At 54.2% G+C, this 12,021-nt stretch overlaps 1 protein-coding gene across 7 annotated transcripts; it reads right to left on the reverse strand.

The window, feature by feature from the left end:
• Positions 1-38: 38 nt before the first annotated feature.
• On the reverse strand, positions 39-10,369 carry Znf512b (zinc finger protein 512B). Of its 7 annotated transcripts, XM_005074553.4 has the most exons (17): positions 10,181-10,363; positions 8,583-8,708; positions 8,191-8,333; positions 7,778-7,906; positions 7,098-7,684; positions 6,772-6,998; positions 6,601-6,672; positions 6,367-6,513; positions 6,109-6,233; positions 5,926-6,018; positions 5,689-5,787; positions 5,437-5,607; positions 4,917-5,111; positions 4,562-4,663; positions 4,144-4,206; positions 3,539-3,637; positions 39-3,010 (listed from the first exon to the last, which is right to left on the reverse strand). In XM_005074553.4, the coding sequence occupies exons 2-17, from the start codon at positions 8,704-8,706 to the stop codon at positions 2,759-2,761; spliced, it is 2,628 nt and encodes an 875-aa protein (XP_005074610.1). In that variant the 5' UTR covers positions 8,707-8,708; positions 10,181-10,363; the 3' UTR covers positions 39-2,758. The 7 variants fall into 7 exon arrangements, with proteins under 7 accessions (XP_005074610.1, XP_040588549.1, XP_040588550.1 ...); XM_040732615.1 differs by having other exon boundaries at positions 6,337-6,513; positions 6,772-7,684; positions 10,181-10,365; XM_040732616.1 differs by having other exon boundaries at positions 6,337-6,513; positions 7,098-7,906; positions 10,181-10,364.
• Positions 10,370-12,021: the final 1,652 nt, after the last annotated feature.

Genomic DNA, 12,021 nt, shown 5'->3' on the forward strand with positions numbered 1-12,021 from the left:
CCCGCCCTCAACACAAACAGCCGCACAAAAGCCCTGGAAAAAAGAAATCAATAAACATTTATTTGATACAGTAATTTTAATACATACAGTTGATGGCCCACCACCGCACCACTCCGGGCCAGGGGATGAGGATGGGGACAGATGATCACAAGGCGGGCAGGACCCAAGCTCACCTCAAAACATCTTGCAAATAAAACACTTTGTAGATAGAATATATATGCATGTATATCTATGGTTACAAGTGATAGCCAGAAATGCACTTGTGTAATGAGAACTGCATTAAAACCAAACCAAGGAACCCAAAGTTTAGGAGGCGCTGCAGTCAGGTATGAGGGGTGACCTGGGAAACCAGGTCTCCAGGGCAAAGAGCCTGTGTTCCACCCAACAGGGGAACACAGGAAAAACTCTCCCCTCAGAACCACCATAGGGACAGGAAGGCCCCAAAGGCCCCAGGAGGCACCAATATCTGCCTGTGCAGGAACATAAAGTGCACCCTGGTTCTGCATGAAATGTCTGCCCTTGGCACTTTTCTGGTTTTTTAGGGCAGGGCAAGCGCTGAGCCAGAGGTAGATCTGTAGAGACCCTGACTTTTGCATTTTGCCAAGGACCCAGGGTTTGTTTGGGCCAAGCCCACCCCTCCTGGAGATCTGTCATGATGGTTCCTCTTTTTGTAGGCTGGTGGTCACCTTTGGGCCAGAGTAGGGAGGTGCCCAGGGAGGGCCTTAACACCTTGGAAGTGCTTTACAGACTAGCTTGCCAAAACCCCTTACCAGCCACCACCAGCTGGCACCTATCCAACTGTCACTTTTGACAGCTGCCCCCACACCCACCTCAAAGACAAAGGAGTTAAAGTGCTAAACATCAAGTAATAGAACCCCCAAGTCCCATATCAAGGCCTACATCTGGGCCTTGAGCCATGTCCTGGAAACTCAGCCCCCAGCAAACTTAGGCCCTTCTTCTGACAAGTGCTTAGTACCTGAGAGGCTGGGGTGGATGGTCACACCCCACAGAGGTGTTTTGAAAGTGCACTTGGGCCCCATTCCCTTCCACAATTGCACACCACCACCCAAACGTCCCAGCCTACCCTTTGAACTTTGACACTGGATCTTACCCATCTCTGTGGCCACCCTCTGATCATGTCAAAGGTGTGTAGGAATTAAAGAGTTCATTAGTTCATTCAACACCTCCTGCATATAATGCTAGGGTTGCCCAGAGTCAGAACAATCCTAGACAGGAGTGTACAAGGACTCCATGCCAAATCTCCTGTGAATCCCTCCCCCTTGAGGCTGGGGGGCAGGTGCCAGTCAGTACTACAGCCCAGCTCTACCTTTGGCACCAGGAAACCCTTAGCACCAAAACATAAAATTGTTGATACATATATACATACATATATATATATGTATGTATGTATATGTATGTATATTTAAAAAAAAGAATTTTAAAAAAGGTTGCTACTTGTCACAGCAACAAGACTGGCATCAACAACATCCGGGAGACACACACAGGCAAATATCAAAATTCACATCGTCCAGGATCAGAAGCAGAGGCTTCAGTCCACCCCTACCCACACTGGAAAAAGCTGTTCTCACCCCTTCCCCTTCTTCCAGTGTGGCTCAGAGGGGTGGGTAGGACCAGGAAGGAGGCCAGATCTCTCTTCCAGGCCTTGCCCAACCTGCAGACCCTGTTATCCGCAGGACCCCTAAAGGGGTGGGGCCCAGCCTAGAGCTGCTACACTGGCTGAGACCCCATTTTTCATTATCCTTCAGTTTCTATATCAAATGACTGATTGCCACTAGATACTGAGGGCTTCCATAAGACTTGGCTTATGGGCCCACTTAGCATGGTAGACATAAGCTGTCTCTCATAGGCGCTACTCCTGGGCTAGAGGCTCCTTCTGGCCAGGCTCTGCTTCACATGGCTGTGGCCCGAGGGAGGCAGCCCTCAGGGTGCCAACAAGATCAGAAACTAAAGACTGGAGGTGGAGCACTCTAGTCCTTTGCTCTCAGGTTGGTAGCTATGGGTCTGGACCTCCCTGAAGGTAGAACACACAAAGTTCTTTCCTTGCCTGGAAGGCTACACACTCCACCATGACCACACCAGTCAACGGGGTGAGGCCTGAAGCACAGCAGGGATGACAGAGGAGGGGAGCAGGCCCAGAGAGGTAGAAAACAGAAGCAAGGGGGTCATAAATGGATGCAAGAAGACAGATGGGTGGGTGGCTGTCAGGGCAGCATGGCAGTAGCTAGACAGGGTCTGTCCTGGGAGGTAGCTGGGAGTACTGGAGATCCAGTGTGGGGTGGAGGTGAGGCCTAAGTGATGGCAGCCAGGCTGCTCCTATGCCTCATCAGTCCACAAGTATGGGTCACCAGGAATGTCTGAGCCTTGAGGGAGTCAGAATAGGGACCCTATTGGGCCAGAGGGAGATAAGGTGGAGATAAGGGCCATTTGGCTGTTCAAGCACACTTCGTGCCCCATGGTGCCAAGGCTCTAGATTCTGCCAGGTCCAAGAATGTCCTTGTAGGGATGGCTGGGGCCCCCCAGCCTATTGCACTTTTGCTACTGCCCCTGGCACTCTTGGGGAGCCCCAGCTAGCCATGTGAGGCAACCTAAACAGGGGAAGGACCACTTTCGGGGAGATCAGAGTGGTTTGCCAACCTCTGGACAGATGGGTGTGTGTGTGGAGGTGGAGGACAAGTCTGGAACTGGTTCCCCTAATCTCAACAAAGCTGGGCCTGGTGGCTAGGCCTGCCCACCAGGCTCACTTTTCAGGCGCCTTCCCAGCTCCAGCCTTCCTCCCAGTGGAGCCTCGGGCTCCCCTGTCTCTGCTTCCTGGGGGCCAGTCATCCCTGTTAGGTGGCAGTTTAGATGCTGGCTCCTCAGAGGATCGTTCCTTGGGTTTGCGGCCCCGCTTCTTTCCTCCTGACAGATTTTTCTTCTTCTCTTTCCTAGGCATCAAGGGGTCCTGGCTCTTGTGTTTGGAAGGTGGATCAGCTGAGGTCCGGAACCAATTCTAGGGAGAGAAAACTTGCAGTCAAGACTGGGAACCCTGATCCAAAGCTACAGACCTAACTTTTCTTCATTAATTTTTAAATATTATTTGTGTGTGTGTGTGTGTATGTGCATGTGAGTGCAGGTGCCTATAGAGGCTAGGGAGCTAGAGCTATAGACAGTTGTGAATCTCTTGACATAGGTGCCGGGAAACAAACTCTTGTCATCTAGAAGAGAAGGAAGCACTCTTAACCACCGATACATTCTCCCAACCCACCTAAACTATGTTTTGGTCCGACATGTAACTGCTAGGAAGTGGCTGAAGACAAGGGCTTCCCCTGCCTCGGGAGGCTCCACTCAGGGGCCAGGTACCAAGCTGGAGCACCTCTAGACTATTCCTTTTGGTTTTTTTTTCTTCAAGATTTACCACCCCATGCTCTGGACATGTGTGCCAGATTTCTCAGTGCACACCATCTGAGCCACCTGATTTCTACCACCCATCCCTAAGGCCAGTCTTCAGGCCTGCAAGCCCAGAAGATAACTTTCATACCTCTGCATGGGTCTTAAGGATGTGGTACTTGACACCGCTCTCAGAGCTGAACTCTTTGGGACATAGCAGGCAGTGGTACTTCCCCACCAGGTGGTCCCCCTGCAATGCACAGTGGTCCAGTACCCAACCTTCGGAAGATTCAAAGCACCCACATCTGGTCCAAGCCCTTATCCTGCCGCTAAAAGGTTAGGACTGGGGTCAGCCAGAGAGAAACTGCACTGTCTTCTAGGATGTGTACAAAAGGATTATGAAGCCATCAGTGCTACTGGAATAGAGGAGAGTGGGATGAGGCAGGTGCTACAGGGATAAGTCACAGTCCTTTGGTGAATGTCCTCATCTCAAGCCAAGTGTGTCCTCTGCTCAGGTCAGGATGAACACTTATACCACATAAGATAAGGGAGATCCAGGGAAGGATTTGGAAACAAATGACTAGTGTAGGGAACAAAGAGGGATTCTGGGCCACCTGTTGAGTACCTATTAGTCTCTAAGATGCAGTGGACAGGGTAGGGGTCTTATACCTACATAGGTAAACCCTTGACAAGAGAAAACTGGGGGTGCTCAGTGCCCCATCCAATCATGGGGATAATCCCAGAACCAGAACTGACCTTGCTGCAGCTGGCAAGATGGGCCTTGAGGCCGGACACACTGGAGTAGATGGCTTCACAGCACTGCAGGCAGGAGACAGCTGTGGAGGAAGCCCTCCCACAACTCCACACAAGGGGCACCCCACCCTCAACCCCAGAGCATTCTGGGGCTTCTCTGATGGCAGGTTCCTGGAGCATTGGATTTTGAGCAGGGTGGGTAGAGGGGCCCCCAGACTGAAGTCCCTTTTGTTGACATGACTTCTATGTGAAGACTCTATAGGAACCCAGGGTCAGAGATAGACTGGTCACACTAAAGATGGTTACTTCCCAATAGGACATTCATTGTCTTAACCTCTACTGTTGCCTGAAGGGCCAAACCTAAGCCCTTTATCCTCAAGCCACAATACCCCACTCCCATTATATGCTGGTCCCAGCTTACATCATTGGGACAGTTCACATGGCCTTTCTCCTTGACTTCATTCTTCCATGCCTCCAGCAGCTGGGGATTAAGTGTAGGGAGGCCTGGCCGAGTGTAGTTGAGCTGCAAAGCCAGGCACAGCACCAGGTGAGCTTCAGGCTGAGGCACATGCTGCTCTGACACAATGCATGTGCGTCTGTAGCAGGCTCACTGCCCCTTCACAGACGGGGTTAGTAGATGGCCAAGATCACAAGAACATGGCTGCCACAGGGGACTCAAATGAGGCTTGTCCTGGTCAGAGACCAAGAAGTTGGGGGAGCAATTAGGGATTGACCAAGGGTCATGATCCTGCCCATCCCTTAGGTGGGCCACTCACCCTTGCAGTCTCAGGCACGAGGTCATCCTTCATGCGCCGTTTGGTCCAGTCACGGGCCAGTTCATCCTCTGCAATCTCCTGTAGATGGAACACGGCAACCTGGGCCGATGTGCGACGGATGCGACCACTTGGGGTCCGTTCTACTCCAAGCAGGTCCTCAGCCTCAGGGATCTTGTCTGTGGGCTCCTCAGGGGGCTAGATAGCAAGGACACAAAGAGGCCAGTATAAGCCACAGAGAGGGAAGACATCCAGAGACCAGGAGTTAGAGTTGGCATGAGTTGTGGGCCATTTGTGGTCTCTGCATGTATTGGGAGACCCAGCATGCATGCAAGAGGTGGGAGATGTAGACACAAGAAAAACAAGACACTGGGGCACCAGGCTCCCATCTTTCCTCTCAGGACACACAAGACTTCAGATCACTAAAGGCAGGGGTTACACCTATCAGGGAGCACATGAACTCACAAACACATGCATAACACAACATGACACAACACAGGCCATTAGAGTAAAGGCCACTCACCGGGGCCGTGTGCTCTGAACGCACATGGTAGTCATGGCCAGCCTTGGATCGGTAAGTCTTGCCACAGTGGGTACAGGGGAAGGAGGGGCTGTCTACCTCACATGGTGGCTTCCCACAGCGCCGCTGGTGGTACTGATAACCCATGAGGCTAGAGAAGGCGGCTCCACAGCCCTGAGGATCCAGGTCAGAGACCAGGTAAGCAATCATCCATGCTCCCAAGTCCTCAACTCCCCCACATGGCCCAACACAGACCTCTTGGGGGCAGCGTAGCCGTCCCATCTGCTTCAGCACCTTCCGAAGCCTTTCTCGCTCCTCCTGTTCTCCGCCTTCAGAGGCCTCAGCATCAGTGGGCTGGAGACAGAGCAAGCCTCAGACCTGATGCCAGTCAGGAGTTAGGGCCACAGATCCAAAATCAAGTATAGAGGAGCAGTGGTGGAACGAGAGGTCGGCAGTCGGGCTAGACAGGGAGCTAGGGGTCAGGCAGCATACCTTGGCACTGTGTTCAGCCATGGTGTGGTAGTTGAGGCCAGCCTTGGACTTGAACTGTTTCCGGCAGTGCTGGCATTTCAGTGCTTCCTGCAACTGTAGACATGGCCTGACTATGAGAAACCTCAAAGTCAGGGGTCTTCCCTCCCAGTACCTTAGGGGGTGGGGTGGGGGCAGGAGGCTTACCTTATGACATACTTCCATATGCTTTTTGAGCCCCACGAGGGTCTTCCGGGTAACCACGTTGCAGGTGGGGCAGACAGCCTCCCCCCGTTCATGGATGGCTCGCTGCCACTGCTCCTCAGGGCCACCTGTGAGGCAGGGCCAGGCCTCAGGCTTGTGGGGCTCCTGAATGCCCTGGACTCCAGGAGCAGCCCCCATGCCTTTGCTACAGGACCAGCCCACCATGGAGACCTGTCCTGGGTCCTGCCAGGCAGCCCCCACCTGGGGCTGGGTGGGCCACAGGAGCTGGTGCCTCCTTGCCGACAGTGACAGTAGTGGCCAGCACCTTCTTCCGCACTTCCTCGGAGCCTGATACTTCTTGTTTCTTGGAGCGATGAACTCGGGCCTTGTCTTCAGCTTTGGCCAGGCCTGTATGCACACACAATGTGAGTAAGACATATGGGCTAAATACTGGCTTACTCAGTCTCAGAGGTCTCCAGCTGGCTGGGGTCTTACCTTTGAGCCCAAAGGTCCCTGAGATAGATGGCTGCTCCCCTGTGAATTTCTTGGGTGTTTTCTGTTTCCTTCCTGACTCACGGGAGAGAAAATGAGTACCAAGATTCTGGTCACATAACTATTGGAAGGCCAGAGCCCACCATGGCCAGTCTCCCAGTGCTCTTTTCTTACTGTGCTTTGTGCGCTCGGGGTCCTCCTCTGGCTGGGATGCTGGGTCTGCAGGCCGCAGTGCCTCTTTGCCCATCAAGGGCCTGCTTCCTGGCAGTAGGGAGTTGTTGCTGGGATCTGTACCCAGCTGGAAAGTCACACTCTGGCCCATGGTGGATGGGCCATACTCCCCATTCTCTGGCCTTGCCTGCTTGGGCAGGATGGGGCAGGTGTCCAAACTGTCTGCAGCCCTGCAAGTATAAGTAAGGTGAGGTCCAGGCGAACACAGTAGCCCTCTTACCACCCCCAGGCACATCTGACAACTTACCACCCCAAATGACTTCCTGTACCTTTTCTTATTGCTGTTCTTGCCTGTAGCACGAGGTGTTTTGTTCTCAGATTTGGTCAGCAATACCATTTTGCAGGGTGGTGTGTGTCTGCTGATGGCAATGGGCCTGCTGACCGGCACTGGTTTGCTGACCACAATGGGCCGGCTGACTGGTACTGGTTTGGTGAGTGGCACAGGTTTTGTAACTGTCACAAGCTTGGTGACCGGCATGTGTTTGGTGAGTGGCACAGGTTTGGTGATTGGGATGGGCTTGGTGACTGGCACAGGCCTAGAAACTGGCATGGGCCTACTGACTGTGACAGGCTTAGCGACTGGCATAGGCCTGCTGACTGTGACTGGCTTACTGATGCCAATGGGTTTGCTGACTCCCACTGGCTTGCCAACAGTAACAGGTTTGCTCACTCCGATGGGCTTGCTGACCCCAACAGGCCGGTTGATGGTGACTGGCCGGTTGACCGGGCCAGGCTTGGGGGTAGGCAGAGGATGGTCCATGTGATTCCAAATCCGATGCTTCTCCAGCTGGGTCTTGGAGGTGAATGCGGCCTCGCAGAAGGGACAAGGGAAGGCCAGTCTATCTGAGATAGCGCCCTGGGCAGGGAGGGCAGGTGTGGGATGGGGCCCCGGGGGCCTCTGCCCAGATGCACTCCCAGGCTTCCTCTTCCCCGACCCGCAGCCCCTTACCCCTTGGCACCGCTGATAGTGGTACTTGAGCCCGTAGATGCTGGGGAACTCTAGCCAGCACCCTGAGTTTGGACACTTCACCCTTGAGTGTGCCTTGAATTCATCTTTCCACTGGTTCATCAGGGAGAACTGGACAGAGGAAAAGGCCAAACTGCTGACCTTTAGCTACCCAGACTCAAAGGACCCCCAAACCAAATCAGCCCTTTAAACCTCAAGAGCAGACCAAGTATTCAATCATGCTGCAGACTACTAACATAGCCCACTGGGACCTTGGAACCGTCAGATGCAAGGGCCCTTGGCCACATGCTGAAACAAGCTGGCACAGGATGTGTTGTGGGTAGGTAAGGGCAGGGCAGCGGCCTTCACAGGCTGAATAATATGAGCACCCCCAACCCCACCCTCAGGGAGCTCACAGGAATATCTCGGAGAGCTTGATTCTCGGCTTTCGGCCTCCCTTTCTTCTTCCCTTCTGTCCTATCGCTGGCTGGGTTTCCGGGGTCAAAGCAGAGTGAGGCCTGGCTAGGCACTGTATGTCCACTGTGAACCACTGGCATACCTGCAGCACAGAAGAGAGCACGGCTCCGTGGATGCAGAACACCACCAACCCCCAAGGGGCAGCAAGTCCAGACTGAGTCTTGGCTTACCCATACCAAGGCCCAGGGCTATAGCCAACCTAGGACAAGAGCCTAAGCCTCAGGTTAACAATCTCCACCCCAAGAAGGTCCTCAGGATACCCAAGGAGGTAGCCTACTCTACCATCGGCTATCTGTACACTCTAGAACTGATTTCTGCTGTGGCTCCTTACCCAACTTTGGTGGGTCCTGCAACATGGGAAGCTGGACATCCTTCCGGCTGCCACCCTTTCCAGATCCACCTTTGCTGGACCCTTGAAGCCGGCGGCCTCCTCCAACACAGAAGGATTCAGTCATCTCTATAGAGCAAGAGCACAGACCTATGAGCTGCATGGGCCCAACCCAGGGCTTTCACTGGGGCTACCCTAGAGGCCTACAGTAGGCCTCTCCCACCCATTGAAAAGGATGTAATGGGGGCTTCGAACTCTGGGAAGGGGGTTTGCTCAGACGAGGTCTCTTTAAATAACCCACAAGTGTGGAAAGAGCCGAGACTCTCACTACATTCGCACACTCACCCCACCCTCATCTAGACATACGGTACCACAGCGTGCAAAGGATCAGGTGGGGCCTGTGTTCAGAAAGGGACTATGAAATAGGAAGGAGACTGATACTATCCCTCTTGGGGGACAATTAGCACCAGTAACGGTTGCTGACTCCAAGGCAGTCATGCCATGATGCCTCAGGGACACCTTCTCCTTAGGGCCCTGGCCCTTGCGCCTCCAGATATGTGATACTAACTTACCCACATGGGCACCCTTGACGACCTCTCTATGGACACAGAAGACGATGAGAGCAGCTGAAGGCCCGCTTCCCCACCACTTGCACCCAAATCTCTGGTGAGGGCAAACTGAAGAAGACCCACTGGAACTCCATTTTGGTCCCCACGCTTGCTGAGCCATCCATCCATCCTACCTGCCTGTCTTCTCTGCCCTCTGTGTAGTTCAGGGCCCCTCTACCCGGATGGAGCCATTGCTTCAGACCCTGAGCCACCACAGGCTAGCGGGCCACATCACTATTTGCTATTCTCAATAACTTCGAGGTTCCTTGCTTAGGAACCCACTTCAGCTAAACAAGTTACAGCCAATACTGGCCCAAGCTCCCGAGCCTGAAGCACAGAGCGTGCTGGGGTCGGGGGGGGGAGGAGCGGGACGGGAGCGGTGATGCTCCAAGGACCTGTTCTGCTTGGGACATCTCATACCCTGAAAACTGAGGGGGGGTGGCTCTGACCATAGCCATGTGGAGGCCTCTCAGAGGTACCCAAAGCCACAGAAGGGGGCGGTACCAAAGAGCAAGGTTCAAGCAGGTGAACCCTCTCCTGACAGTTTGTGATCAACTCAAATCAGAGGGGGTACGTAGGGTCTGCTATATCCGGGAGCGCTCAGGCTAGAGGTCAGGACAGCCACTGTCCACTGCCAATGGCAACACCCCATGCTGGGTCTAGGGGAGGGAGGGAGGGAGGATCTTAGATGAACCAAAGTTCTCGGGGTGTCCTCGTTTTGTAGCTTCAGAAGAAAACGAGTCATCCAGAATCCTGGTAACACTGGAGGCCAGGGGTAAAGGGCCCGCTGCACCCTTCCAGTCTGGTTAGAGATCAGAGTCAGGGGTAAAGGCATGGTGGTCGCCAGAGTAGAAGGAAAAATCCCTCCACCACCTGGGGTCCCCAGGATCTCTTATAGCCTCCGGGGAAGAGGGCGCCGCCGCGGACTCAGGCCACTCGCCTGGTCTGGCGAGCGCTGTCAAGACAAGCACCTGAAGGCCCGTGGCCACCCACCTGTCACCTGAGGCCGGACACGGGCTGCAGCCTGGGCCCGGAAGCGCCGACCGCGGGGGGGCGAAGGCAGTGAACCAAAATGGCGACTTTTTCTGGAGAAGGAGGAGGCGGGAGGACGGCGCCGACGCGGGGAGCGGGGCGCGGCGCGGGTCCGGGCGCGGCGGGGAGGCGGGCTGAGCACACGGTTGGTGCGGGGCGCGGGCTGGCGCCGGGGCCGCGGTAGGACGAGCACTGCCGGCGCTTACCTGCGGCGCCCAATGGGTGCGGCCGGGCCAGGCCGGAGCCGGAGCCGGGGCCGGGGCCGGGGCGCGGGGCGCGGGACGCGGGGTCCGGGCGGCGCACACTGCGCGCCGTGCTGCGCACATGCGCGCTCCCGCCCCTCCCACCTTTGACAGTTTTACTGCGGGGGGGGAGGGGGCGAACTCTCGCGGTATTCACGCGGCAGCCGCTGCGGGGAAGGGGCCAGTGGGGCCTGCCTGAGCCCCGAGGCCGTGAGATCCGTAGCTCTGGTGGTACTTGTAACCGGCACCAAGAGACCTGTCAAGCGTGCCTAGGGCAGGAGTCGCTTTGTGGACAGTCCAGTAAACTGAGGCATGTCAGGAACCCTCTGGACACGACTCCAAATTCTGTCTCACAGATTAAGCAACCTGTCTGGTTGCGCTAGCTGAAGTAGACCCTTATGAAGGAAGATTGCCGGTGTTAGGATGAGCCCCCAACCTCTCTATCTGTCCCCGTGGCCACCTTAGTCAATCTAGACACTGTAAGACCATTGGGATTTATTGGCATTACTGGCTATTGAATCGACTACCATCGTTGTGAACAATGGTCCTAGACCAATGCCACTACCTAGCTTCTCTGGGCAGAGCCTGGGCTGCTAGTGTGTCAGATCTGGGGGGTAATGACGCCCCAACCCACAGGATTTGGGGATAAATGAAGCAGAGAGAAATAAACTCTCCTTTGGCAGACTGGGGGGTGGGAGGAGCTGACTGGGAAGGAGGTAGAGCGGAAAAACCTGGAGCTCCACAGGAGACCCAGGGATACTCTAATAAGAGGTAAGCCTCCACCTCCTAGTGAGAAACTAAGCATTCAGGAGGGAAGAGAGGAAAACTGGGCTTTCATTTGGTGACCACAATAAATACTGTCATCCCAGCCCCCACTCTGTGTTTTGAAAAAAAGGGTCTCACCGTGTAGCTTTCTGGCTAGCCTGGAAGTCACTCTGCTTGCAGACAAGGCTGACATCAAACTCAGAGAACTGTCTGCTCCTGCTGCCCACACGCTGGCATTAAAAGCACTTTCCACTTCTTGCCTGTCCTGCCAGGGTGTGGACCGTCAGAATGTTGGTTGGGGGTCAGTGTGCAGACTGAGGTACACTCAAGGCTGTCACCTTTCCCTGTATAAATCTGAGTGTTCGCAGGTGTGATATGCCAGTGCCCACGGGATGGTACGTGTCTAAGTGACCATGTGTGTCGAGTGGCAGTTGTGTGTAGGCATCACAATGTCATGATGGCATTATCTGCTTGTCCTGTTGTAGGCAAGATTGATGCTCGCTTGTGTAACTAAGATGTCAGGGTGTGTGGGATGTGCATAATATATTCAGGTTATGCATGTCCACGTGTAACTATGTGTCAGGGTATTTTTTTAATTTTTATTTTTATTTTGGTTTTTCGAGACAGGGTTTCTCTGCATTGTTTTAGAACCTGTCCTGGAACTCACTGGTCTCTATCTCACAGAGATAAAGGCGTGCACCACCACCGCCCAGCTGGGCTGATTTTTTTTTTAAAGATGTATTTATGTATAGTGTTCTGTCTGCAGGCCAGAAGAGGGCATCAGATTTCATTATA

This window comes from Mesocricetus auratus, unplaced genomic scaffold, assembly GCF_017639785.1.
Source record: "Mesocricetus auratus isolate SY011 unplaced genomic scaffold, BCM_Maur_2.0 Super-Scaffold_100028, whole genome shotgun sequence".
NCBI lineage: Eukaryota > Metazoa > Chordata > Mammalia > Rodentia > Cricetidae > Mesocricetus > Mesocricetus auratus.

Bases quoted from the DNA above. Each gene is read 5' to 3' on its own strand.
- Znf512b (XM_040732613.1), bottom strand. From the start codon at position 8,706: ATGACTGAATCCTTCTGTGTTGGAGGAGGCCGCCGGCTTCAAGGGTCC. The intron at 6,019-6,108 runs GTAAGCCTCCTG...CCATGTCTACAG, and splicing joins ATATGGAAGTATGTCATAAG to TTGCAGGAAGCACTGAAATG. The intron at 5,788-5,925 runs GTATGCTGCCTG...CTCTGTCTCCAG, and splicing joins TGGCTGAACACAGTGCCAAG to CCCACTGATGCTGAGGCCTC.